The sequence below is a fragment of the Phodopus roborovskii genome, unplaced genomic scaffold (genome assembly GCF_943737965.1).
Source record: "Phodopus roborovskii unplaced genomic scaffold, PHOROB, whole genome shotgun sequence".
NCBI lineage: Eukaryota > Metazoa > Chordata > Mammalia > Rodentia > Cricetidae > Phodopus > Phodopus roborovskii.
The window spans coordinates 1028511-1054484 of NW_026126481.1; the positions used below are offsets into that span (position 1 = coordinate 1028511).

General features: G+C 41.4%; 1 protein-coding gene across 1 annotated transcript in view; it reads left to right on the forward strand.

The window, feature by feature from the left end:
* Prune2 (prune homolog 2 with BCH domain) overlaps window positions 1-25974 on the forward strand; it is a 209146-nt gene that overhangs the window by 177866 nt on the left and 5306 nt on the right. Inside the window, exons 11-18 of the mRNA XM_051194076.1 lie at window positions 1009-1209; window positions 6589-6762; window positions 12322-12424; window positions 12945-13076; window positions 14897-14983; window positions 18006-18104; window positions 21962-21997; window positions 22530-22568. Coding sequence (XP_051050033.1) covers window positions 1009-1209; window positions 6589-6762; window positions 12322-12424; window positions 12945-13076; window positions 14897-14983; window positions 18006-18104; window positions 21962-21997; window positions 22530-22568 — 871 coding nt within the window. The remainder of the gene's footprint in view (window positions 1-1008; window positions 1210-6588; window positions 6763-12321; window positions 12425-12944; window positions 13077-14896; window positions 14984-18005; window positions 18105-21961; window positions 21998-22529; window positions 22569-25974) is intronic.

Below are 25974 nucleotides of genomic sequence, written 5' to 3' on the forward strand. Positions count from 1 at the left end.
AAAGAATATAATGTATAGGTTTATATGTGTGTGTGTATGCACACATGCATACACACACACACATATATATATATATGCACACATATATATTGAAAAACACTAAAAGCTACTAAAGATAACATTGATGTTTTGACATTTTCTATGAATTTTAGCAGATAATGTTCTTTTGTTTTATGAGACAGGGTTTCTCTGTGTAACTGCCATGGATGTCCTGGAACTTACTTTGTAGACCAGGCTAACCTCAAACTCATGTAGATCTGCCTGCATCTGCTTCCCAAGTGCTGGCATTAAAGGTGGGCACCACCAATGCCCAGTAATGTTCTTAACCTCAATCCTATAGGAATAACATCTACAAGAACCATAAGAAAATATATGTGCTTAAATGTTTTTGTGCACAATAAGCTTCATAAAATTTAACTTAGTGTTATACCATATTGACGTCTGAAACCTAAACAGAGAAGCAAACAAAAGTTTCTACCCATGTAGCAGTGTCTCCCAAGTCCTGTTTTCATATGGACGATGTACTGAATGGAAGCCAATACTAAGGGATGCTTTATAGAAGAGGGTCTAGGAGGAGGGAGCTAGAGAGATGGCTTAGCAGTTAAAGTGATCCCTGCTTATCCAGAGAACCAGAGTTCAAGTCCTAGTATCTATGTCAGGTGGCTGATACCCACCTGAAACTCCAGCTCCAGGGAGGTCTGATGCCATCTTCTGGTACTTGCATACATGTAACATACACATGAGTACATATAAACTTAAAAAAAAATAAAAGCATCCAATGGTTCATACCTGTATTCCAGCACTGGAGGGTGAGGTTGAAAGCTAAAAGCCAGCCTGGGCTACCTAGTGAGAACCTCTCTTAGAAAACAAAACAAGGAGGGACAGACATACAGGACAAATTGGTAACAAGGTCCAAATCCCTGATTAGGATTTTTTCCCTTGAGGCCCAGTTGCACTCAAGAGAGCCATGTGTGTGATCTAACTTTGCTATTTTTTTTTCTTCTTTAGAACCTCCCAATTCCCTGGATCTCAATGGCAGTCACCCTCAGAGAATCAAGCTCACGGCCCCAAATATCAACCTTTCTCTGGACCAAAGTGAAGGATCGATTCTCTCTGATGATAACCTAGACAGTCCAGATGAGATTGACATCAACGTGGATGAACTCGATACCCCCGATGAAGCAGATTCCTTTGAGTACACAGGCCATGGTAAGTTGCTGAGATAACGAGGCCATGTAAATGACTGTCTAATAAATCTTTCACTTTTGTACAAGTGGCTAGCTACTTCCTGTGACTCTAGAAGTTTCTATTAGAACCTCACTCAGGGGTGTCCATGCTTGGTAGTTTAGACAATGATGGAGTATGTCCAGTTCCCAGAGGCCACTTGTTGGCAACTATTACCCATTTGTGAAATCCCTACCCTATGGCCTGCACTGTTATAGGTAAACAGGCTGTGTGGACAAAGAAACAGACTTGAATCTGGAATGCAAAATTTGAAGAGGAGAAATCAGAAACCAATTTGTTTGTATAAGCTCTTGCTGTCTAAAATGCTCTCTCCTTCACAACTTTACATGGCCAGTTACATCTCATCACAGGTGCCACCTCCTCAATAGGCCTTCCCTGACCTGTGCTGTCACAGCTGTCACAGGGGTCCCCCACCTGTGCACCCCGAGCTCCTCACACTCCATCCTTTGTTGTCTGTATTTCCCTTGTTGAAACTATACTTTTTAATGATTTGCTTGCTAAGATGATTGAGATGCTTACTGGATTTCCCTCACTAGAATGCCTGCTTCCTTGGAGCAAAGACTTTGTGGTATTTGATGATGAATCTTCAATACAGAAAGAAGGAAGAAGGGATGGAAGGAAAGACAGATTCAGGACCAACAGCCACAATAGAGTGCTAGTCTCCTGCTTGGTGACGTTTGGCTTATGCAGAAGTGCAGACAAACACTGAGCCTTGGCTTCATCAAGCAGTGTTGCCATTTCTGGTCCCCTTAAAGCCAGGTAGTTTCTCTGAAATTATAGGTGAAAGTCGAAGTGAAAGACTTTCAGCTGTAACTACTGCCCCTTGTTGAAAGAATTCTCCTAGTCTTAAAAAGAAACACTGCAATTAAGGGATATTCAAGTTTTTAGACACAGGAAACCCCATTCATGGGAGAATATGGTTGGAATATTCATCAAATTAGCTGATTAATTCATCCCAACATCATTGAGCCACAGGGACAACATCTATAACCATTGTAGACTTACAGAGTTTAAGCTTTTGTTCCCTCAAGTTATTAATACTAATAAAAGTAGTAGTAACAATAGAAGCAGGTACAGGACTACTCCAGTTTATTGTGCTTACATGGAGTTATATTGCATTTTTGTCCCACTCATAGGTTTCTGTAGGGTTCTTCGTATATGGGGTCTGTAGTGGATAGGTTCCAAGATTCCAAACAGACATCAATATCTAAGGATGTTCAATTCCCTTATATGTATATGCACTTGCATGGAAATCACATACCTCCTCCATATACTTTAAACCATTTCTAGATTAATCATAGTTATCTAATGTGATTGAAATGTGTATTTTAGGGAATAATGAAAATGAAAAGCTTCTGTGTTCATTCAATACAGATTCAATTTCCCCCCCAAATATTGGGAACTGGGTATAGTAATCTGGATATCTGACCTGACCATTAAAAAAACACAAACATAAAGGAAAGGAACATCTTGAATTAGTATATATATTTTTTCTGCCACATCAGAGTCATCCCCAGCTACTCCCTCCACCCCTCCCCCACCCCATCTATTCCAGTTGCCCCCCCCTCGCCCCAGCTCTTTCCTTGCTAATACACTGACTTGGAACTGCACTGAAGACAACTGTGGCTGCTCCCTCCCTCCACTTGCTCTGTTGTCTCTGTGGAGAGCTTTGTCACACCACATCTGAGTCTTTTATTTATAAATAGTAAATCTGTCAAGCAAAGTGGTGGTGGCTGAGCACACTGGTAATTAAAGCCGACACTTGCTGACACGGTTCTTTTTATTTAGTTGATACAGTCATGTAGAAAGAGGCAGTTTAATGACCTCAGTTTTTCTAGGTGTTAATCAGAAAGTGTGATTTTAATGTACACTGAAATCTAAAATTCCCTTTGATTTTAAATGAAAGGTGTGTGTTCCCGCACTATTATAAAACAAATAAATAAATAAGCAAGCTGAACCATTAACCTTCAAAAACACAGAGTTCGGCTGACAGCTATATTCTGTACAGTGCACATGGATAACCACTGCATAGGGAGGCTGGGATATAAATACATTTTAGACCTAGCATATGAAATATGTGCTTAAAAGCTTCGTGTCCTGGGAGTCTTTCAGGTGAGCAAGTTGAAGGCAATATATTCATCCTACAGGGGAGTGTTTGTTTTGGTCAAGTGATGAGATCACAGGTGAACTACCTATCCTGACTGTCAAATACTTTCAAGTATAGTTTTTCAAAACTGGTCATAATTTATTTTATTGACTGGACATTTTTATAGTGTTTATTGTATTATATAGAATATAGGGATAATTATTGTAAGCCTCATGTCTACTCTTTAAAACAGACTGTTGCCCCCACTATAGATGAGAACACAGAGACATTGGGGAGGTTACAGAATTGCCTAAAGTTATATAGTTGTGACTGTCTGTGATATTCAAATCAAGCATTGTGTTGACTTCCTGCTCCTGCTGCTTCGCTATCTGATAGGCTGATGAGTAAAAAGGGAGGGGACCTTTTACTAAGTTAAAACTGCATATAGGAAACCAAGTATAAAAACTCACATTCATGTGTGTTTTCGTTAGCTTTTCTATTGCTGTGAAGAGACGCCATGACCACAGCAACTCTTATAAAGGAAAAATGTTCACTGTGGTGGCTTATAGTTTGAGGCTTAGTCCATTATCATCATGGTGAAACATGGTTGCATGCAGACAGACATGGTGCTGGAAAAGGACTGAGATACCTACATCTTGACCTGTAAGCAATAGGAAGTGATCTGGGTCACTGGGCATAGCTTGAGCATATATGAGCCTTCAAAGCCTGCCCCCACAGTGACACACTTCCTCCAATGCCATATCTACCACAACAAAACCATACCTAAGGTGCTATTCCCTATGAGCTTATGGGACAAATACATTCAAACCACCACAACATGTATGCTTCCATAGGGTCACACTGTTGACTTGAGAACCCGTCCTTTACAGCCTCAAGGATTTTCTTACCAATTCTCTTTTATGTAGAAGCTGATGACCAAATACTTGTCCAGGAAATTTGCCTACCATTGCCAATTTGCTTATGGAAAAACAATTTAATCTCCCAATCAAAAGGCAAAACTTGTCCTCTTTCAATCAGTTTTCATTGATAGCTGTGTCCAAACAGTTTGAAAATATAATTAAGAATTGATTTTTATGCCAACAAAATCAGAATTACACAAATAGTGAAGGGCTTGGGGGGTTAGTTGTTCATACGAAGGGTGATCTTGATTTTGCTTTTGTTCCTTCATGATACTAACCATAGAAACAAAATACTCAAAGACTGAGAAGGAAATGATGACCCAATTCTATTTTTCCAACCAACCATAACATAATTTTTCTCATAATTCAGAGCTCAGCAGGCATGATAAAGCTCTTTATCACTGGCATGGAAAGATGGTAAAGAATTGACCTGTGTGCTTCTGATAATGGTATAGAGGCAATGGGTCTATGCTTTTGGATTGCCAAGGTCCCCAAGTAATGTTTAGTGACCCCTACCTTGCAGCTTTTCTAACACTGACCCCAATGACGGATGTGCCAGCATTTTTCACTCAGCGTGCAAGTGATGACGTGTTGACAGGTTGAGCTTGTGTTTCTGTGAAGATATTTTTTTCTTTGTATTCTTACACACTGCAGTTGTTTTGAAGATTTACTTTATCATCTTTTAAATCATCTGTCTCTCTTGCTGTGTGTACATGTGACTAGGTGTACACATGTGTGCAGAGGTGCCAATGAAGTCCAAAAAAGGCAGGCAGGTTCCCTGGAGCTGGAGTGGCAGGTGCTTGTGAGCTTGGTGACAAGGGTCCTAAACACTGAATTTGGGCTTTCTCTGTAAGAGCACTATGTACTCTTAACTGCCCAACCATCATCTGTCTAACAAGGGGATTTTAACTTATTCCAGTTTATGTCAATGAGAAGAGAAGTAGATGGAACCACAACATTAGGACTAATGCCTCAAAAACAATCTGATCCTGAACTTTTATACCAATAATCATGTACCTTTGATCAAGAAACAGTAGGAAAAGTGCGTGTTCACGCATGTGTACATATGTGTGTGTTTCTGTGTGCATGCCTCTCTTTGTATGAGGGAGTGTGTGTGACTGTGCATGTGTGTATATGCCTCTGTGGATGTGTGTTTGTACATTCATGTTTTTTAGAAGGGACCTTTCTTACTATCTTTGTTTGCTTTCTCTTATGGTGATAAAGACCATGGCCAAAAAAACAACTTGGGGAGAAAAGGGTTAATTTCACTTTACAGCTTGCAGTTCATTGTAGGAAGCCAAAGCAGGAACTCAGGGGGAAAAACCCAAAGGTTTGGGGAAATAAAGGGGAGACCATGGTGGAGAGCTGCCTACTAACTTGTTCAGTATCCTCTCTTATAAAGTCCAGGACCTTCTGCCCAGGGGTGGCATTGCCCCTCAGCCATATGGGTTCAAATTATGTAATACTCCTATGTAAAGATATCAAAGCAAATTCACACAGGAGAGATTGAGGCAAAAGATCGATATCATTTAAATGATCTTTTCCCATATTGTAAAAAATAAGATCAGCCATGCTTCAGAGTTATAGGGAAGGTAATAAATAATCTTTCCCTTTGGAGTACTAAAGCTGTGAAGAATGCCCTTTGTTAAACTTGATCTGAACTTCTAATAAAAATGGTTAACAGTTGCAGCTTAGCCTTTTAGTGAACACCATGATTGTTATTTTGAATGCATAAGAATAAACTTTGACCAAAGACTACGCAGTGGGGTTTTTGTTATTGCTGCTCTGTAAACCCAAAAGTTGAAAAGCTGTCAGGAACTTTCTAGTCTACAAAGTTGTTTATTTCCCATTCACTGTGTAATCTTTACTGTAGCATATTTCAGAACAATGTATGGGAAGTATTAGCAGCTTTCTGTACAAGCATATGCCCTAGCTTCACAACAGGACAAGGGGCTTCATCCCTGTTCTAAAAGTCTTACAGCAAAGGTCTAAGCACCAGTGTCATCAAGTATAGGCACTTATATACTCCAAGCAACCAGGGGAGATGGCCTCAGGAAGGTAACTGGGCCTGATATCACCCTACCAGAAAGAGCCATAGTGTTTAATCTGCATGACCAAAGATGAGTAGATAATAGAACTCTAACCTCAACTGTTCCTACTTCAGCATGACCTTAGGAAAGGATTTTGTTCTTCCGTCTATCTATAAGGTAGGTGTTGTATGGTCATGCTGCTGTTCACCTCTAAGGAGCTCCTAGTGGTGGCTTCCAATCCAGTCTCTAACCTGCTTTTCCTGTGGAAGTCTTGCTGCTTCAGTCCTGCTCTGTGACTCCCTTCCAGAAGATCCCACGGCCAACAAGAGCTCTGGTCAAGAGTCAGAGTCCATTCCAGAGTATACAGCTGAAGAGGAGCGAGAAGACAACCGGCTATGGAGGACAGTGGTGATTGGAGAGCAGGAACAACGGATTGACATGAAGGTCATTGAACCCTACAGGAGAGTCATTTCTCATGGAGGTAAGACCTCAACCCTGGAGGGACTTCCAGTCCCCTTCAGAGGCTCCAGCACATCTTTTTAGACTCAGCCCAGTAGTTATTTATCCTATCAAAAATATATTCTCCTATGAACCACATTAAATTTGGGACAGACAAACGTTAACTGCAGTCAAAACCTCTATTCTAGCAAGGGACCCAGGAGAAGGAAAAGTATTTACCTGGGGCCTCCAGGCACTTTAATTAAATTGGAGACTCAGAAAAAAAGTTAGAGGAACACAGGCATTGCATTGAATGTTGTTGACTTCAGAAAACATCATTGGCTGTTTGATGTCTGCTGCATGCATCCCTTTCCTGCAGTCTTGAGGCATCTCTCCACCAAGGCACAAGCTCGCAAGGCAGCCACTGCTATCAGTGCCTCTGACTTCATGAGAACTAGGAAATAAGTTTTGGCAGTTCATTGGGAGTTTGTTTCTCAGTGCTGGGGGTTGAAGTCAGAGGCTTGCATATGCTATGCAAAGGCTCTACCACTGAGCGGTATCCTTAGCCCTTCTTAATACTGAATCAAATCAATTGCGTTTGCTTTCTAATATGCACACAAATGTCTTAGTCAACTATCCCTCCCCCAATAGATTTCCCATCTTTCTTTTTATGCATTACTACCTCCCATTAACACCAAGGCCACCCAAGGAAACTTGTCAAAGGAAAAGAACACCCTTGGGATCCCTTTACCATGACCTTCTTATTTTCCTGCCTTGCTGTGTAATCTGGAATGGCAGAGTGACCCTGTGAGAGCAATCTCCTCCTTTGCCCTTTGGAAGGAAGCTGAGCAAAGCTTGTGGAGATTGAGAGAGGACTGTAAAGTCAGCCCCTTGTTGGGACAACAAGCAGAACCTGAGCCCTCCTCCAATGTTCATAGAAGTCATTCTTGCTTCATGGTGCCTCTCTGGTATTTTTGGTTTGTTTGCTTTGGGATAGTAAAAAGCAAACCTACCTCACAATGACCTGTGCATTCTCTAAAGTGCACGGGGAATACAGAAAAGTCTGTCAGTGTAAATCAAAGTTGCATGGTAATGATGTCTGCACACATTTGCCCTTAGCCCTTGGTCTTAGAGTCCCAGGTCATGGGACAACAGGCCCACAGTTCTTCAGTCACTGTAAAGGCCAAACTATCTCTTGATACCTTAGTAGATTAGCCTCTTTGTTTTTTCAAGTTCAGTCAAATCAAATGGGTTGGGTGACTGATGTCCAAGTCACTGAAACCAAGCCAAGTGGTCACCAGAAGTAAATTGGTGGGAAGGTCTGTCCCTGCCTGCCATGGGCTCTTTAAAGTCCATGTGTGATCTCAGAGGAACTGGTTTGCTGAGCTCCATCCCTGTCACCTCCCCCTCTTGGCACTTGCTCCTCTCCACACATTATGTGGTGTGCATTTGGTTTTTGTCTGAGTGACTGTCAGTTTGTTTTGAAGAGAAGGCCACCTCTCCTTTTCCTGGCTCTGCCTCAGTCTCCTTCAGCCACGCAGCTGCATGAATAGGCCTCTGGCTGTATCCTCCGCCCACTACCGAGAAGCCGGCTCCTCCTACATGCTGGACAGCTTTGTGCTCTAGGTAAAAGTCGCTCCGATGTTACTTCTGAATTTGACAAAGCTTAGTCTTCCATGTGGGAAACTCTGATGACCAACTGTCTTAGCTGCCTACTACTGTCTTTTGGTGAGCGTATCAAAACAGACAGCACACTGAACAAGTTTTGCTTCTGTGCTCCACATTGCTCTGGACAGGTTTCCTATCAGTCCCAGAGAAACTTCTGGTAGGGCAATGTTCAGTGCAAGAAACTGCAAGGTGGGAGCAACCAAAAGCTTGAAGAAATTGGTCCACAGTCACATACTGCCCAGGTGCTGTGTTTGTAATCCTCTCTTCAGATTTGGTGGCCTCGTCATGGGCACCCTGTGCAGCTGAGTTCAGGATCTCTGACCTTGGCACATCCCCTAACCTGCTCTGACCTCAGTTACTCTATCAGCTGAAAGAGGCAGAGTTGCTGTCAGTGTTCACATCCTATGGTCCCATGACCTATATTCTATTAAAAACAAAAAAACCAGGATGGGTGGAAGCCAGGACTGATAAGTTTTTTTTTTACACTTAGAGCTAAGAAAAAGCTCACTGAATAACCAAGAGCCATCATACTGAAGGATGCTAACAAGGAGTTTCCTCTCTTGTTCTCTTTCTACTTCTCTTATTTCACTCTAGGAGACTCAGGTAACCCTCTCTGCAGTGTTGCTGGACAAAAGAGCCTGGAAAGAATGAGCAGAAGAGTTGCTGGCTGGTGTGTGTGTGTGCCTGCGTGCGTGCGCGCGCGTGTTCTGTTGCACCTGTGACATCTTTCCTTCTCTCTCCATTCCATTTACTGGTCAGCAAATTTGTGTCACATCTCTTTCATGCCTCTTGTGTCACCTCAGGTAAGGTCTGCCGTCACTGCTCTGAAGAGCCTCAGGAAGCTCCATGGTGGGATTGCTCACACACACACACACACAGGACATGCATCCTTTGTCCAGTTCTTACTCAATGAGAACAGAGTCTGACAAAGTAAATATTTAAACAACCAAACTCCAATACAGCATTGTGATTCCAGCTACTTGGGAGTCTGATACAGGGGGTTTCTAAATTTAGGGCTTTCCTAGGCTATAGAGCTATTCCAGGCCTACCTGGGCAACCTTATTGAGACCCTGACTCAAAATGAAATGTCAAAATAAGACTGTTGATGTGCTCAACAGTAGAGTGCCACCATAGCCTGCACTGGCACTTAGCTGCAATCCCCAGTATAGACAGACAAATCAAATTTCATAGGAATTATGCTGTTAACAACTTTACCTGGAAAGTGGCATGATTTGGAGTAGAAATTGAGGGGTTATAGCTGGTCCCCAAACAGCATCTGTTCAGAGGACTAAAAAGCGAAGTTTCTCACTCTAGTTACTGCCCTTGCCCAGTAAATTTGGTTTTGGTTTTTGTTTTGTTTTTGAGATAGGACCTAGCTGCTCACTTACCAGTGAGCTGTTTTTCAAAGTGTATGCAAAGCCTCACTACAGAGGTATCAGTTCACAATCTGGGGGACAACTTCCATGTGGAAATCCTTTTCTTCTAGTGCCTTTCTCACATCACCCCCTGTCCTCTTATTTTCTTTCCTTTCATTTTGCCCCATCTCTTCTTGCAGCTCCTCTACCCAAAGTGCTGGGAGCCACTTTCAATAGTAAATGTCAGCATCTTTTCAACAAAGCTAATCCCTCACTTAGCTAGTGGTCCCTGTGTGTACCTAAGCCACTGCATTCTGAACACGCTAACATTTCTTAGGAATTCCGCTCCTCCAGAAGCAGAGCCCATAAAGGAATAACCCTGATCTAGATGGTTCTGTCACCACAGCCAACAATCACATTTACAAAGATGTGTTCACACTGCTTTGTCCACAGGACTGTGGCATTGACTCTTGTGTCAGACATTTATGTTGTCCTGTGCTGTCTGAATCGCATGTCTTCACGTTGGCTCACTTCCATTTACTTGTGAGTCCTCAGAACCATGGATTTCTCACATAAAATGTCTGTCTTGAGATTGCATTCGTGTTAACATTCTAAAAGGAAGCCTGTAAACGACTGCATAGTGGGGATAATGGGACTGAAGCAGGAAGTCCAGAGGGACGCTGGGGGGATGCTGGCTCGTGAATATACTGCACCAGATGCAATGTTAACAGCATTGCATTTTATAAGATATGTGGCATAAACACCCTGCCTAACTCCCCAATTAGTCATAAACGCCCCCAACTGGATGTATTTAGTTCCTTTCTCTTTGCTTTGTTGATGATAGACTCATAATTGGTGTCTTTGGAGGGGACATCTTATTAAACTGTTCCTCCAGAGGGAGCCATCCAATTCTACTGCCAACATTTTCCTGCTATGTCACTCACTGCCAGAGTCATAGTCACAGCTCTGAAAAAAAAAAAAAAAAAAAAAACAAAAAAAAAAAACACTGAGTTCTGAGAGGACAGGGTAAGGGTTAGGAGCACTCTGGTCCTGCTCAAAACTCCAAGGACCTCTCTACTATGTAAACTACAAGGGTGTAGACATTTAATGGGCTGGTGAGATGGCTGCCTGGTGACATGTTATATGCCTAGAACCCCTATGGTGGAAGGAGAGAGCTGACTCCCTCCCGTTGTCCTCTGACCTCCATAGGTGTACCAGGGGATGTGTTTACATTCATCACATACTCAAACACTAAATATATAAATTCATAAATAAGAAAAACAAATATAAGTAAGGTCTAGTGGCATGCTACTCTGGAAGCTGAGACATGAGGATTGCAAGTTTAAGGGCCCACCTAAGTTGCAAAGTGAGTTCAAGGTGAGCTTAGAAGTTTAGCAAGCCCTTGCCTAAAAAATGATTAAGGACTGGAGAGGCAGCTCAGTGGTGGAACAGTTGGTAGCATGCTTAAGACTCTAGGCTCAAATGGACATACTTAAAACTAATCAAGGCTGAGGGTCCCTTAGTGCTAGAGTATGAGTTTAGCACATGTGAGGTCCCGAGTTCAATCCCCAGCACTTCCCCAGTGGCAATCCAGAGCACCATCTTTCTCTTTAAGTGTCAGAGACATATTTTATTCCACACACTTACCCTTGGGTAGTTGAGCAGCACCTACCATCAGTTTCTGAACTGAGGTCTGAGAAAACAGAATGCTTGTGGGGAAAAGCTAGGGCAATGCTAAAATTATGTCAGTTATTTCCAAAGATGGGAGTGACGTCCGAGATGTATCTTTGTACTCCCTGACTTTCAGAGCCTTGGCTTGCATTTCACAGATCCTATTTTTCTCAGCTCCACCTGCAAATAGCACTTCTCCCTCCTACCTGTCTCATCCGGAAATGATTCTCAAGTTTTCCCAAATGCACGCATCTTCATAAGGTTCAAAAGAATTTAGGGTGGCCCTTTTCTTAGCACACTGCTTTCTCTAAGAGGTAAGGCTGAGGATTCTGTGCTGTTATTCTGGGCCTGTCCAGAGTTACCATGTGTTCCTGCACTTCCTGTTATATCCAGAGAATCCAGGATCACTACAGTCAAATGACTAGGCCTGGAAATCAAAATAAAGGTATTTTGCATGTCTCTCTACTAAGCCCTGGTTATTAGAGTGTATGGGTCTGGGATGGAATTGCAATTCACTGACTAAATTGTCACAGTTAACTAAAAGGATCAGTGTAGGTCTAATAGAACCTCTTTCTCAGCTACCAGAATGAAATTTTGTATAGATTAACTTAAAAATACTGATTTACAAAAAAGCTAGAAACTTATGAGTCAAAGTGTTGCCTCATATTATATATACAAGACTATATAAACATGTTAACCACTAAAAGATATATATACATATATACAAATATATATACACAAAAAAATATATACATACATATATAATTCCTCAGTATGGTTACTCATTTCATGATATATCTCATTTATATGCGCACACACAGAGGATAAGACATCAGATTTCTCCTTATAGGAGCAGTATGACCTTGTCTGCTTCATTCAGTTACACATATCTTTTTACTTGTCCCCAGGGTACTATGGGGATGGTCTGAATGCCATCATTGTGTTTGCTGCCTGCTTTCTGCCAGATAGCAGCCGGGCGGATTACCACTATGTCATGGAAAACCTTTTCCTGTGAGTAGTGACTGAGTTGACATCTGTGGGCATGTGATGGCTGATAAAGGGTCTTTAACTAACTGCTTGGGTATATGGCATAGTTGATCTTAAGCCTTCGATAAGAAGCCAGTAGTATTTCTGTCAAGGAGCCTTGTCCTGGGGAACTCTGTAGAATGGGAAAAGAAAATGAGCTGTGTTTGGCTTATGGTTAAAACTTTTCTAAATGGCCTCACTGACTTTTGCCCTCTTTTAATCTGAGTTGCCCTTAGTATTTGATAACACTGTGGACATTTTTTTTAGTCACCTTTTAAACCCACATATTTTTCTAGGGTGACTGCACATTTACAAATAACAGGGCAATACTGACACATTGTTCTCAAGGCAAAAAAAAAAAAAAAAAAAAAAAAAAAAAGATAACATGTGCCACTATTCTTCAGTGTTATTACCCTATAATTTGAATGTCACTTAATTTTGATGTAAACAGAATGAAAGCTTTCATGTGGGAACTGAAACTTTCTCTCTTCCTTCCTGTGATCAGATATGTAATAAGTACCTTAGAACTGATGGTAGCTGAGGACTATATGATCGTGTACTTGAATGGTGCAACCCCCAGACGGAAGATGCCAGGGCTAGGCTGGATGAAGAAATGCTACCAGATGATTGACAGACGGTATATGTGTGCCACCATTTAATCACTATCTTGACTCCTCACTAACTCTCATATCTAATATTCTTTTAGTCTATACAATACATATCATAGAGATAGCATGCATACATACATGAGGCAGCAAGTTGTAAAAATATTAATGAAAAGGTGCTACATGACACCTAAAGCTAAGTAAAGCAAATCCTCCCTAGATTTTATAAACTGCTATCCTGAATCTGGCAGATCTGGTTCACTCTAGGCTGCAGTTGGGTTGGTACAACTCAGATGGACAAACTGAGGTACCCATGAGTCTTTCATGGTGTCATGTGACCTAGCTTCTGTTTTATGTATTAGGGCAGTAGTTCTCCTCCTATGGGTTACAACCATCAGAACACACAGTTTCAATGGTCTTAGGAACTGAGACGCTACTCCTCTATAAAATTACAGTTATGAAGTAGGAAAAAATAATTATGGGGTCACCACATTATGAGGAGCTAAGTTAAAGTGTCACAGCTTAGGAAGGTTGAGAACCACTGCACCAGGGCAATGATGGTATACAAAGAAGCCACTGTGCGCTTTTATTCCAGCATCTGTGTCTGCTCAAGGTGTCTGGTAGCCCAGCATTGCCTTTGTGTGCGCCTTCCTCACAATGCCTACCTCTCCACTAGAACAAACTGCATTGTCATATATATGAAAATCAAAATAATAAAATTACTAATTTATGGTTCCTAGTATGTATTACGTCCCCTTAGATGAGACTTCTTTCATAATGCCACGAAGAGTAGTGCCTTGTTACTTTAACTAAAATCTGTTTTATGACCCAACAGTAATAAAGTTTAGCTTTGTTAATACTGAAAAAAATGTGCCTGAAAACCAAAAATTATTAAAATGGTAAATTTTCTTTATATATAAAAACAAAGTATGGCTTAGTCAGACCCAATAAATTATCAAGGGATAGAGAATGTAGCTTAGCTGGAAGCATGCTCGTCTAACTCACATGAGGCTCTACATTTCATTTCCTGCATACACCTATAATCCCTGTATTCAGGGGGTAGAGGCAGGAGGATCAAAAGTTAGAAGTAATCCTTAGCTAATTAGTGAGTTTAAGGCCAGCCTGAACTATACAAGTCCCTGTCTCAAAAATATTAAAACAAATAATTAATAGTCTCAATGGCTAACAAAATTGAAAAGCATCCTTAAGCACAAATATGCCAATTACTATAAATTTGTACACTGCAAAAGTATCATCCTTCTCTTTTACATTTGTGCCTATGGGAAAATGAAATTTAAGTGTTAAATTGTGTCTCGAAACTTATTTCAGGAAGCTAAGGAGATAGTGTATGAAATGCTTGCCAGGCAAGCACAAGGACCTGAGTTCAATTCCCATAGGTGTGATGGTGCATGCCTATATGCCTAGCTCTGGAGAGGCAGAGACAAGCAGATTACTGGAGCTCACTGGAAGCTAGCAGAGTCTGATCAGCAAGCCAAGCATCTCAGTGAGACTGTCTCAGTGGATGGCTCCTGGAGAATGAACTTGAAATAGGTGTTCTCGATAGGAGTGCATACACACTTACACACACACCCATGAGAATAAACACACACACACACACACACACACACACACACACACACACACACACACACACACACAGAGTGGGGGAGAGTGAGAAAGAGAAAACAAAAGACAGTTTTAAATCCACACCAAACATTCTATACATCAGAACTTGAAAAGCTCCTAGAATCCCTCTGGAAAACATCATGTATTCTTATTTGGGTGTCTATTTTCCATTTCCAATGGAAAGTAAGTTTCAAATAATATAGAACTGTTTCCGTTTTCAAAATAGGCTGCGCAAGAATTTGAAGTCATTCATCATTGTCCACCCATCTTGGTTCATCAGAACGATCCTTGCGGTGACACGGCCTTTTATAAGGTATAACTGTGGTGACATATTTTCAGAGTGTGTGAATTTCCCTGTAAACTAAGGGAATCTGGAAAAACTTGATTGACCCCTACCTTCCTGGAAAGACACTTCGGACTATGAATCCAGAGTTCTCATTTAAAGGGTGATGGCTCGCACTTGTAATCTCAGTGTTCAGGAGGCTAAAGCAGCAAGATGAGAAGGTGCAGGCCATTTCGTTCCATAGCAAACTCCCATTTTTAAAAAAAATTATTTCCACTGCGAAACCTGTGTAGAGTATGAAGTGGGGAGAGTCCCATGCCACATAGAAGGAGAATTGGCCAATTCTTGTGTGGAGTTAGGTTACTTTGCAAGAAGGGAAACATTTGGGTGACACGAGACAATAAAGTCTAGGCAAGGCAAGGCAAAAAGCTCAGGCCTTAAGTGTGTCATTTCTTCTGGCCAAGAACTGTGCAGTCAGCAAAACTAAATGAAAATTCTGAGAAACAGTTTGTGGGAATTGCTTTAGGGGCAATGGTGAGGATTCCTTGTTTTTATTCAGTGACTACTTGACACTTGACTTAGGTGCTAAGTACTGTTATGATTGGGGATATGAAGAAAAGAAAACATGGTTTGTAATATAGTAAACTTAAAATAGTTAAGTGAGTGAAACAGTATTTATTTTCTAGAAACCTTTTTTAAAAATTAGAATAAAATCTCACATAACCATCAAGGTAGAAGAAGAATACATTTTCCAGGCTCAAAGTTACTAACGAATTTTTCATGAAAACTACAACAGTCTAGAGAAAATAATTAAACATAGGTGTGTCTGTCTGTGTGCATTGTATGTACATATGTAAAACAGATTTTTCATTGCTGTACCTTGCAGATTTTTTAGAGTGAGTGCTATTTATTAGCATTCTCATTCCGGATGTGTAACAATTGAACAGTGAGGTTCTGCATTGACTACAGCCTGAGGACTTAATGAACTGACTTTTTTTTTTTTAAGTGTTATGAACTATGAGCTAGTGGCCTGGAGAAGGGCACCCCCATAAACAGGACCCTGTTCTTTGGCTGTACCTGAACAACTCTAACTGCTTCAAGGAACAGCAAATCAAAGTACATCTAGTTTCTGAGGGACCTGTACTCAAACCAGTGGTTAGGGCTGATGGCTTTCTCTACCTCACACCTGTTCCTTGGTGCTGCCTGCATTCCCAAAGAGGCTGTCGGTAACTAACCAAGGTAGCTCCAGAAGTATCCAATCCTTAGATCTCTAGACCGCAGGGCAAGAGGGAACTCAGATAGTTCATGTGAAATGTTTTTGTAGCCCAATACTTTCACTGTAGCTGCATAGATGGAGCAGGGACCTGAGGGAGAGCGCTCCTTATTTCTACCAAAGAATCCAGGGGTAGCTGAACACACAGACCGCACCATGGAAAGGAGGGGAGAGGGAAACACTGCTCTTGCCATGACACGACCCTAGGCCAGCTGTGTTCTGAACACAAAAGGCAATGAAAACCATAACCAATTTTTTTTTTCCTCTTGAAAAAGAGACAGAGAACATGAAGTTGGGTAGGTAGATGAGGAGGATCTAGAAGAAGAAAGCATGATGAAAACACATTGTATGGAAAAATTTATTCAAAACTAATATCCAAAAGGATCCAAATGTGTGGGGGTGTAGCAGAGTACCCATGCTGGAGAGAGATGCTTCTGTTTTCCCTGCAAGACACTGTTCAAATGCAGCTCACTGTGTCATAAATTGTGTCTTGGGACTCCCAAGAAGACTGGACATTTGCTAGTGGTAGGATTGCATTTGTGGAAAAAGGTTGACTCTCCCAGAAACATAAACATGACTGCAAAGTACAGCTAGGCTGCTGTCCCAATATTGATTTACACTTGAAATAAGGATCCTGTTTGCTATTCAGATATGTTTCGGGCATTGTACATTTCTTATTTTGCAAAGGGACCATGTTTAAGAGTGTTGTTTGCCCTCTGCATCTGTAGGGTCTGCAGGTACAGGTTCTGCCAACCATTATTAGAAAATATTTCACAGGCACAAATATCTGAAAATACACTTTTTCCAGTGGTTTTTTTTTTTCCCGGATTATTTTTCTCCCCAAACATGAAGTCAAACAACTATGGCCTTGACACTGCACTATTGGATCCAGGGCATCTGGGGGTGGGTGTTGGTTCCCTGAAACCAATCCTCCATGGATGGTGAGGGAGAGATGTATGTAGAACCGGAAAGCATGGAATTTACAGAAGTAGGATGTAGACTGGTAAATTCAAGGGGCCAATGTTGTAAGATGTTTAAAGAATACCCAATTCCAATAGAAAATAAAAAAAAAAGTTCAAGAAAGCCCTTATACAACATGATAACTAGTGTTAATAAAAACTTTTATATTTTCAAATTTCTAAGAAGGTTGATTCTAAATGTTTTCACTACAAAAATAAATAAAAGTATGCCAAGTAGCATGTGTCACCTAGCACAAAGGACCTATTCCACAAAACACTTGATAAGTCTAGCACCTGCTGTGTATATAAGAAATACGCCTATATCTATCAATTAGAAATCGTAGAATTACTGCTTTTTAATTGACAAAGTTTTGTTATATACAGCTACATATTATCTATAGTATGTAACAACAGTAAAGAAGATATGTTCACTCTGGGGTGGGGAGGGAAGAGTTAGAGGTGGAGTGGGAGAGAAGGCCATGATGGAGATGCAGTGCTCATGTATGAACTTCTCAAAAAAATAAGAATGTTAAAAAAATGGTAATGAAGCAGCGTCTGATCCATGGTAGTGGCTGAGGCAATATTACTCTTTCTGCTCAGTAAGCATGCTGGGTCAAGCTTGAGCATAGCAAGATTTCAGGATGTGGGTATAGGTCAGTGGCAGAGTATATGATTAGCATGTGTGAGAGCCCTATTGCCAATAATGTAGAAAAGAACCACAGTAAGGTTTACAGGAAGAGAAAATGGCTTCATGAGGGAAGTGTAGCAACTGATGATATGAGGGTCTTCTCTGTTTTTTTTTTTTTTTTTTCTCTTCCAGCTCAAAATTCAGCAGTAAAATTAAGTATGTTAGTAGTTTATCTGAACTCAGTGGACTAATCCCAATGGATTGCATCCACATCCCAGAGAGCATCGTCAGGTAAGTGAGGGCTTGGGGCATTGGTGAGAAATGACACACCCTGGAGGAGGGGTGGGAAACACTCACTTCTAGGGCAATGAGACATAGCATCTGATTTTTAAAGGAAATGTTAAATATACCTAGTAAATAAAGCTTTCACTGGGGCCTTTAAATTACTATTCTTTCAGATCCTCTTTCACACAAAGTAATGATTAGTTACTGACTTCTTAAAAAGTTTTATTCCATGCACCATCTTTTGATCATATTTTTCCAACCAAGATAATTACCTTGAAATTTGTTTCCACTATGGAGGCAGTGTACATATTAACTACAACACTTAGACCTGTGACTCTCTACATTAAGGTCTTCCCATAATTTGGATTTTTTTATCCTTCATAAATAATTTGTCTACATGACCCAGAAAATAGATTAAAAATAAATGACTATTTCCCTCAATGTCCCCTTCCCTTGTCCTCAGAATTGCCTTTGGATGGAAGATTAGATATAGAGCCTATTTTGAGGAGTGGCTGGGTGGTAAGAAATAATTTCCTTGCCTAGGCCTGTAGATAAAAACACATGTACTATGGGTGTCAAGATAATGCCTGAAAGTAGCAACAAAAGTTAACTCCAGTGTTTGGAGCTGGAATATGAAGACAGAGCTGTTAGAGGAAGAACATTCCTATCTGATATATCATTGCAAAGAACCACAAACTCTTTGTGTGTCCTGTTTTACTGACTCTTCGTACAGCTAATTAACTGTTTTTGTTTGTTTCATTAGACTTGAAAGGATCTTGATCATGAGCTCTAAGAAAAAAAAAGGTGTTGTGTATCCCCCTCCAGAAAATAGATAGCAAACCAGACCTTCCAGTGAGGGCATCCAAAGCATCTCAGTAATACACACATAGAAGCCAGGGTCTTCTTGTTTAACGTTTCCATTACAACAACAACAACAACAAAGAGCTGTGTTTGTATAGCACACTCAACTCTCATATTAAACTCCATTTTACAGAGGCCAGGGAGATAAGTAAAGAAGTTATTTATGGATGTAGAAGTAGGAACCAAGCAGGAACGGGACTAGAGTTCAAATCCAGGTTAGCCTGTCACCAAATGTCCACATGCTTTTCTAGTAGGATCTTTATCTAATAACTCACAAGTAAATGCATTGGATTTCCCTCCGTCAGCCAACTCAGCCTGAACACAGCATACTTACTGATAGACTTGCTGGAGTCAGCTGGCTCATCTGAGCCAAGCAGTATTTAGAGATCCTAACCAGGGCCTCAGTCCTCAGGAGTGTACACTTTTCCCACGACCATTGCTCCCTCCAGCTCTGGCCTGCATGCCATAAGCCACACCCCATCTCCCAAACCCACTCTCCTTATACAAGTAATGGTGATATAGAGTAAGCAGGGGTTCTTGGGAGCAATGGAAGCCTCAGAGAACTATAGCTGGTGGGACCGTGCCTGGGACCCTGGAAAATTAACAGGCAGCAAGAGTCACCCCAGGCCACTGGCTTCCGGGTATTTTGTCTCAGACTAATAGAATACATTTCTCAGACAATGGGGAGGGTGAGTTTTAAGGAGTTTATTATAGGTTCATATGAGAGCTTATAGATGAGATGCCAGCAAAGTGCCTGTATATTAAGAACGGGCCCCAAGGAAAGGATCCCATCTAGTGTCTCTCTATCTAGGGGTTAAGAAGGCTTTTCTAGATTGAGGCATGGGACGGGGCAAGGGGGGGGGGAGATCTGGTCATCCCAGGTGTCCCACCCACCAGGTATTCATGTGACAGCTTTTGTTACAGCCTCATAAATAGCTTCCAGACAACAGTATTCCTTGCTATGTGAAAGAAAAAAGATAAGAAACCGGACTAGGACAATGGGCCCCACACATACTTATTTCCAGCCTCCAGCCAGGACAAAACTACCGACATTTCTGGCTTCTGTTCAAGGACAAAAATCAGAATTGCTCCTTCTTACCACTTGTCAATCACCTCCTGTACTGCTTACTATACCTTTGCAAAAGACAACAAGGACATTCTGTCTTCTTAAGGGAGTGAGCACCGGCTATTTTCCAGAAAAACAGCAAAGCCTCCCATGGGCTAGTAGAGTCAGTGCAATGAAAAGACAATGGGCTTTGGAGGTGATGTGATGTGACCCTCCTCTCCCACTTCTCAATGTCTTCAAGACTTCGGCTGTCTACACAAATCCCCAGAGGTTTAGTGTTCACGTCCATAAAATGGGGGAGTAATTCTCAGAGCATGGATGGGCCTGAGGATTGAATGAGAGCAGTGAACACAGAGCTTGAGGTCTACAGTGCTACTGATTATAATTGCATTGCTTTGGAGAATTACTATACTTGGCTTGGGGGGGGGGCGTGTCAATTGAGAAGCTAGACATGACCTGGCAATTTCCATCTATTCTCAAGGGCTGCGTTTTGGAAAGTTGCTTCAAGAGGAAGAGTCCCATTTAGAAAGATTCGTTTTTCTGGGGGAAGAACCTAGCCCTGTGGGTCCCCCTCACTCTACCCCATCTGTGTTTCCTCTTGTCATTATAATACATCTCAGGGCATCTTTTCTGCCATTTCTTTTACTAGCACTCATTGCTTCATTTTCATGTTGTGCAATTTTCAAATTGCCACAGCCATAGCTGTTTTCTGTCACTGAATAATATCCAAAGCATTTGATCCCAAGCAATCCCAAGACCAGAATTCAGCTGGGTGGAGCCTGGCAATAAATGGGCTGAAATGAAGCGTACATTCATTAACTACAGTTGGTTCTCATTAGCAAGGGGCAGTTGTGTTCAGTGAAGTCATTGCAGACATTCAGTGACACTGAGCTATTATTCCTGGTGGGAAATACATGCCTGGAATCCTGTCTGCCTCTCGTTGCAATGTCTTCATCCCCCACCAGTATATAACCTTGGTTCATGTGTGTCTGTTTAAGAAAACTTATAAGTCAGCACATACTGTTGACTCACTGTCCTTGTGCTCAGCCCACTGTGGTAGCAACTGTGTGTGATCACAACACTCAACAAGGAGCCAGAGTCTGAGGCCAGCCTTGCCTACAGCAAGACCCTCTCTCAAACTAACAAGCAAAACCAAACAGACTCTTACACACTCAAGGCCCCAGAGCTACAACTTGTACCTAAACAGTACTCTGGAACACGAATGCACACACACACACACACACACACACACACACGTTCTCTGTGAGGTACACTGTCTGTCTCCGTTCCTACAAACAATAGGTGACATGCTTGACTGCTATTTTAAATAGCACGATCACCAGCCAAAAGCACAAAATAGAGGGAAACAATTTACCCAAGAAACTATATGAGCCGGGAAGGCATGGCCTCATCCTGCTCAACTTCTGCTGATTGTGTGCGCAGAGGCAACTTGAGTTTTTGTCACTTTGTCATGTCCACAAGTGAACAAAAGCACTGCACGTTGACTTTGGATGTCTTAGTGAACAGGCAAATTTGCAGGTACAGAATCTACAAATAGCGAGGATAGACTGCACACTTATGAATTGTACATTGTTAATTGTGCCTATCATAAGCAAGTTTTCTCTCCAAAGCCACTCGTGTTGTCTGGGTAAGAATTTTTCTCTTGTGTTCTGTTTTAAGCCATGGTTCTCAACCTGTGGGTCAACACCCCATTGGAAATTGCATATCAGATAATTCCATTACAATTCATATCAGTAGCAAAATTGCAGCTATGAAGCAGCAGCAAAATACTTTTGTGGTTGGAGTCAACACAACATGAACTGTATTAAAAGGTCACAGCATTAGGAAGGGTGAGAACCCCTGGTTTAAAACATTCACCTGTCATTTTCCTCCTGTTCCTCACTGTCCTCATGGCATTCATTTCTTATCTTGTAAGGTATGATGAAGAAAAATCGTTTAAGAGAAGTGTGAGGTAAAAAATCTCAAGATCTGTATTCATGCTGAACCCCTTTTGTGTGTACTCCAGTGTTGTATTTGTGGGTGACCTCAACATGCTGCCTAAGAAAGTCCTTTGAATCTCTCTCAAAGTCTTTGTCCTGTGTGTAAAGCTGTTGAGGTCAACCCCATCTGCTACTGAAACCTACTAAACCAGATACACCCCTGACTTGGCCCAGGGGCTGTGAGCTAACTTTAACATCCACTCTGATATGGATGGTCTGAGCTTTATTCAGCCAGCATGTTTCTTCTCCTTCCCTGGCCACATCTATTATCTCTGTGAAGGGATTTGCAAAGTAAAAAGCAGGAGTACCCAACAGGAAGGAATGGCACTGTGCTTAGCTGAGTGTCTCAGAGCACCTGGAGACAGTTGCGGGTGGGGAGTGAATACACACCACTTACGTTTGGCTCTGCTTTGTGGGAGATGCTCACGCTCTGCTCGCTTTTTTTTTTTTGTTTGTTTGTTTGTTTGTGTTTGTTTCCTCCAATGATAATTTTTGCTCGTGCAGACTGGATGAAGAACTGAGGGAAGCATCAGAAACAGCTAAGTAAGACTTGGTTTTGGCTGGTGTGATATTGGCTTGCGTTTCAGGAAGGACTGGGGGAAGCTGCATGGCTGCTCTTTTCTTCTTGCCCCCAATTATCACGCTGCACCCTGAAACTTCCCTTTCTCCCTACTGCCAATATGATTGCTGATGTTTTTACTATAGTCCATTTCCCCCCAGCAGTCTTGGTTATCTTAAGGAAAACACTTGTCACTGTTTATTTTTCAATGTATCTGAAATTCTAGATATCTCTAGTAAACACATCACCAGGCATTCCCACCAAGAGTGTTGCACTTGAATGGCCCTTTAGATATATGGAGGTTACAGAACCACACCAGTTCATATTAGGAGAAACAGTAGGAAATAAAAATTGAAAAGATTTTTGTAGAATTAGTTTCACAGCCTTCCAAGATATAAGACTAGAGAGATGGTCCAACTGTTATGCGCACTGGCTGCTCTAGAGGACCAAGGTTCTATTCCAACATGATGGCTCATAACTGTCTGTAACTCCAGGTCTAAGGGATCCCAAACCCTTTTCTGGCTCCTACAGGTACTTCATACACATAGTGAACAGACATACATGCAAACAAAACATCCATACACATAATGGTAAAAATAAGCAAATGCTTGGTTTAGTTTTTAAGAACTATCACTTAACTCATAATGTCTAAGCTATTTTGATTGGGGGTGAGCATTGCAAAGTCTTGGGAGGCATGATCCTGAAAAAGGCAAAGACAAAGATGTACTGTTGGGAAATCATAAAATGAACACATGTCAAGTGATACTATCTGATGAATTATTTAGTGAGGGAACCAGTAACAAGTTCCCATGAACTTGAAGAGAATTTAAATGGTACACCTGTGGCAGTCACCTCTTTCCTTGCTCCAAGGTACCACATGGATACCTGAAACCACATATGGTTCCAACCCCTGATTGCAGTATCTGTACAGACATTCCTGTGATTCACAATAGATAACATATTATGGTAGAAGTTACTTCAGACTTATGAGTGATTTATTTCCATAATTTTCCATTGGTATTTTCAGAGCATTTTGGCTCTTTGTTACTGAACCTGCAAAACATGCAATTGCAGATGATGTGGTATAGGGAATTTACTAATAGCTGTTTGGATAAGATAGTTTGGTTAGATAACAAGTTGGTTAATTAATGTTCAGCAGGACAATATACTAGTATCAGGTTATCTTTCCCACTGGATAGAGATGGCTGCATCACTGCAGGATATAAATCTACAAGTTAACCTCTGCTTTTGTGGAACTAAGGGACAGCCCTGGCATGTCAAGCCAGAGCTGACTGGGACAAGCCCCCCTCATTTCCTTAGTTCATTTTCAAGGCCACAAAGAAATTTTCTGAGGTCATTAGTTAAATGTGTATGGCTGCTATCCATATTGAGTACATTAAATTACTTCACCATTTTAAATGTTGCTTATACTTTACAACAAAAGCAAAAAGCCTGAGCAATGTCCAAGGCTGTTACAAATTCTGAGTAAATGCTAATAGTGAGGTTTTCCCTGTATGGTGATAAATGCCAGTTCCTCCTTAAATCAATCCATATGGATGGTTTTTTGCCTATATATTTTTGTTGCAGGTAACCTACAGAATCATTTGCCTAAAATATGATTCTTTTACATTAAAAATGCCTGAAAAAATAATTAGATAACCTTAGCAATCTTGATGCCGATTTGTTGGGTAGGCTATTTCCCAGAAGAATCCCACCCCAATTGATCCTATTCCTTTTAACGGTGAAATTAAAGAGTTTTTACATTTGGGTATATATGAGGAAAATGAATTGAGCTCTGTTGACCCAACAGAGGTTGGTATTTGGTGTTTTTCTTGTTCTTGGTGTTTTTCAGACAGAGTCTCACTATTATAGCCTCCACTGGCCTGGGACATTTTTTTTGTAGACCAGGCTGGCCTTGAACTTAGAGAAATACCCTTGCCTCTGGCATGTGCCACCATATCTGGTCCCACATGGGGCCTGGAATGTCTCAAAATCCAACCATTTTGATATCCACTGTACCTCCTTAGTTATGTGTTAGCCTCTGATACAGCCCCTAAATCCTGTGGCAGACTCTGTAGATGATTGTTGGCTTAAGAACTGTGATCCCTGCTTATCTGAGGTTGGAAGCTAGCTATTCCCTGGTTCTTTCTGTTAATAGATGCCCTGACTGTCCATGTGGCTTTGTTGGAAAGCTTTGAACTGGCTCTACCTGACTCAGATATGTATTATGTAAAAGAACAGCACCTCTCCACCTATCGTGTTTTCCATCCTGACAGCATTTTAAAGCCTCTCCCCTGTGTGCACACACCACCTCCTATTGACTCTCAACAGAGATGGCTTAGCTGAACAGCTTTCTTTTGAACCTTAGACCCACACAAGGGCAGAAAATACTTTGGAACGGTCTTCACTATACACAAACCCATTCTTTGTTCCAAATGAGGACTAATCCACCCACTGCCTTTCCTGAGGCAGAATTAAAATGTCTGCAAATTGCTGTTTCCTTTGCAGAGATCCCCCCCAGTTAAAAAGCATCAAGGCCGGGCTCGGAAGCTTGCCCTTTCTTGATTCTAGTCCAGCTTTTGCTAGCTTTTGCTAGCTCACTGCCCTAGAGTCGCCAAACTTTCTCTATAAAAATACCAGACCACCCGCAGGGGGAATGGAGGGGGCAATGTCCATCAAGGGAAACAGCCTCCTGATATTGTCCAGAAAATACTAAACTAGCCTCAGACCCTCCTGCAAATGGAAAAATTAGCTTGCCCAGTTCAACTGGAGTGGTAGCTGAGCCCTTGCTGCTCTTCAGGGACACCTGGTTTGTGTGCCCAAAATCCAGATGGCAGCTCACTGTAACTTCAGTTCTTGGGGACCCAACTTCATCTGACCTCTGCAGGCAGCAGGCACACATGCAATGCACATATGTACGTGCAAGCAAAACATTCGTACATTTTAAATCTTTTTTAAAATAAGTAAAAAGGATCACAGAATCTTTTAAATCACTTTTCCCATTTAAAAAAAAAAAAAAGCAGAGGGGAAAACAACAAAAGCTGCAGTGTACTAAGTATTAGGAATTGATATGAGGTGAACTTCAAGTCTGTTAGCATAGTTATCACACTGATACGGATATCCTGAACAGCTAAGTTATGCAAAGACACACACACTATTGCAAACTTTGATTGCATTCTTTTCTCTGACTGCACTTTTCTTCCTGTACCTGTCCCGCTTAGGTAGTGTTAGGATTCTTGAGAGCCACCTGAGCTCTCAAGTCCCTGGGAGTAGTGAGTGTCATGCCCGAGTGTCATGGCCCTGTCCACCTGAAGCAGAGCTGGCCCAAGCAGTCTTTTCTTTCCATGCCTCAGAAAATCCTCATTCTTGTGAAGCCTGGCAGTTGCTGTG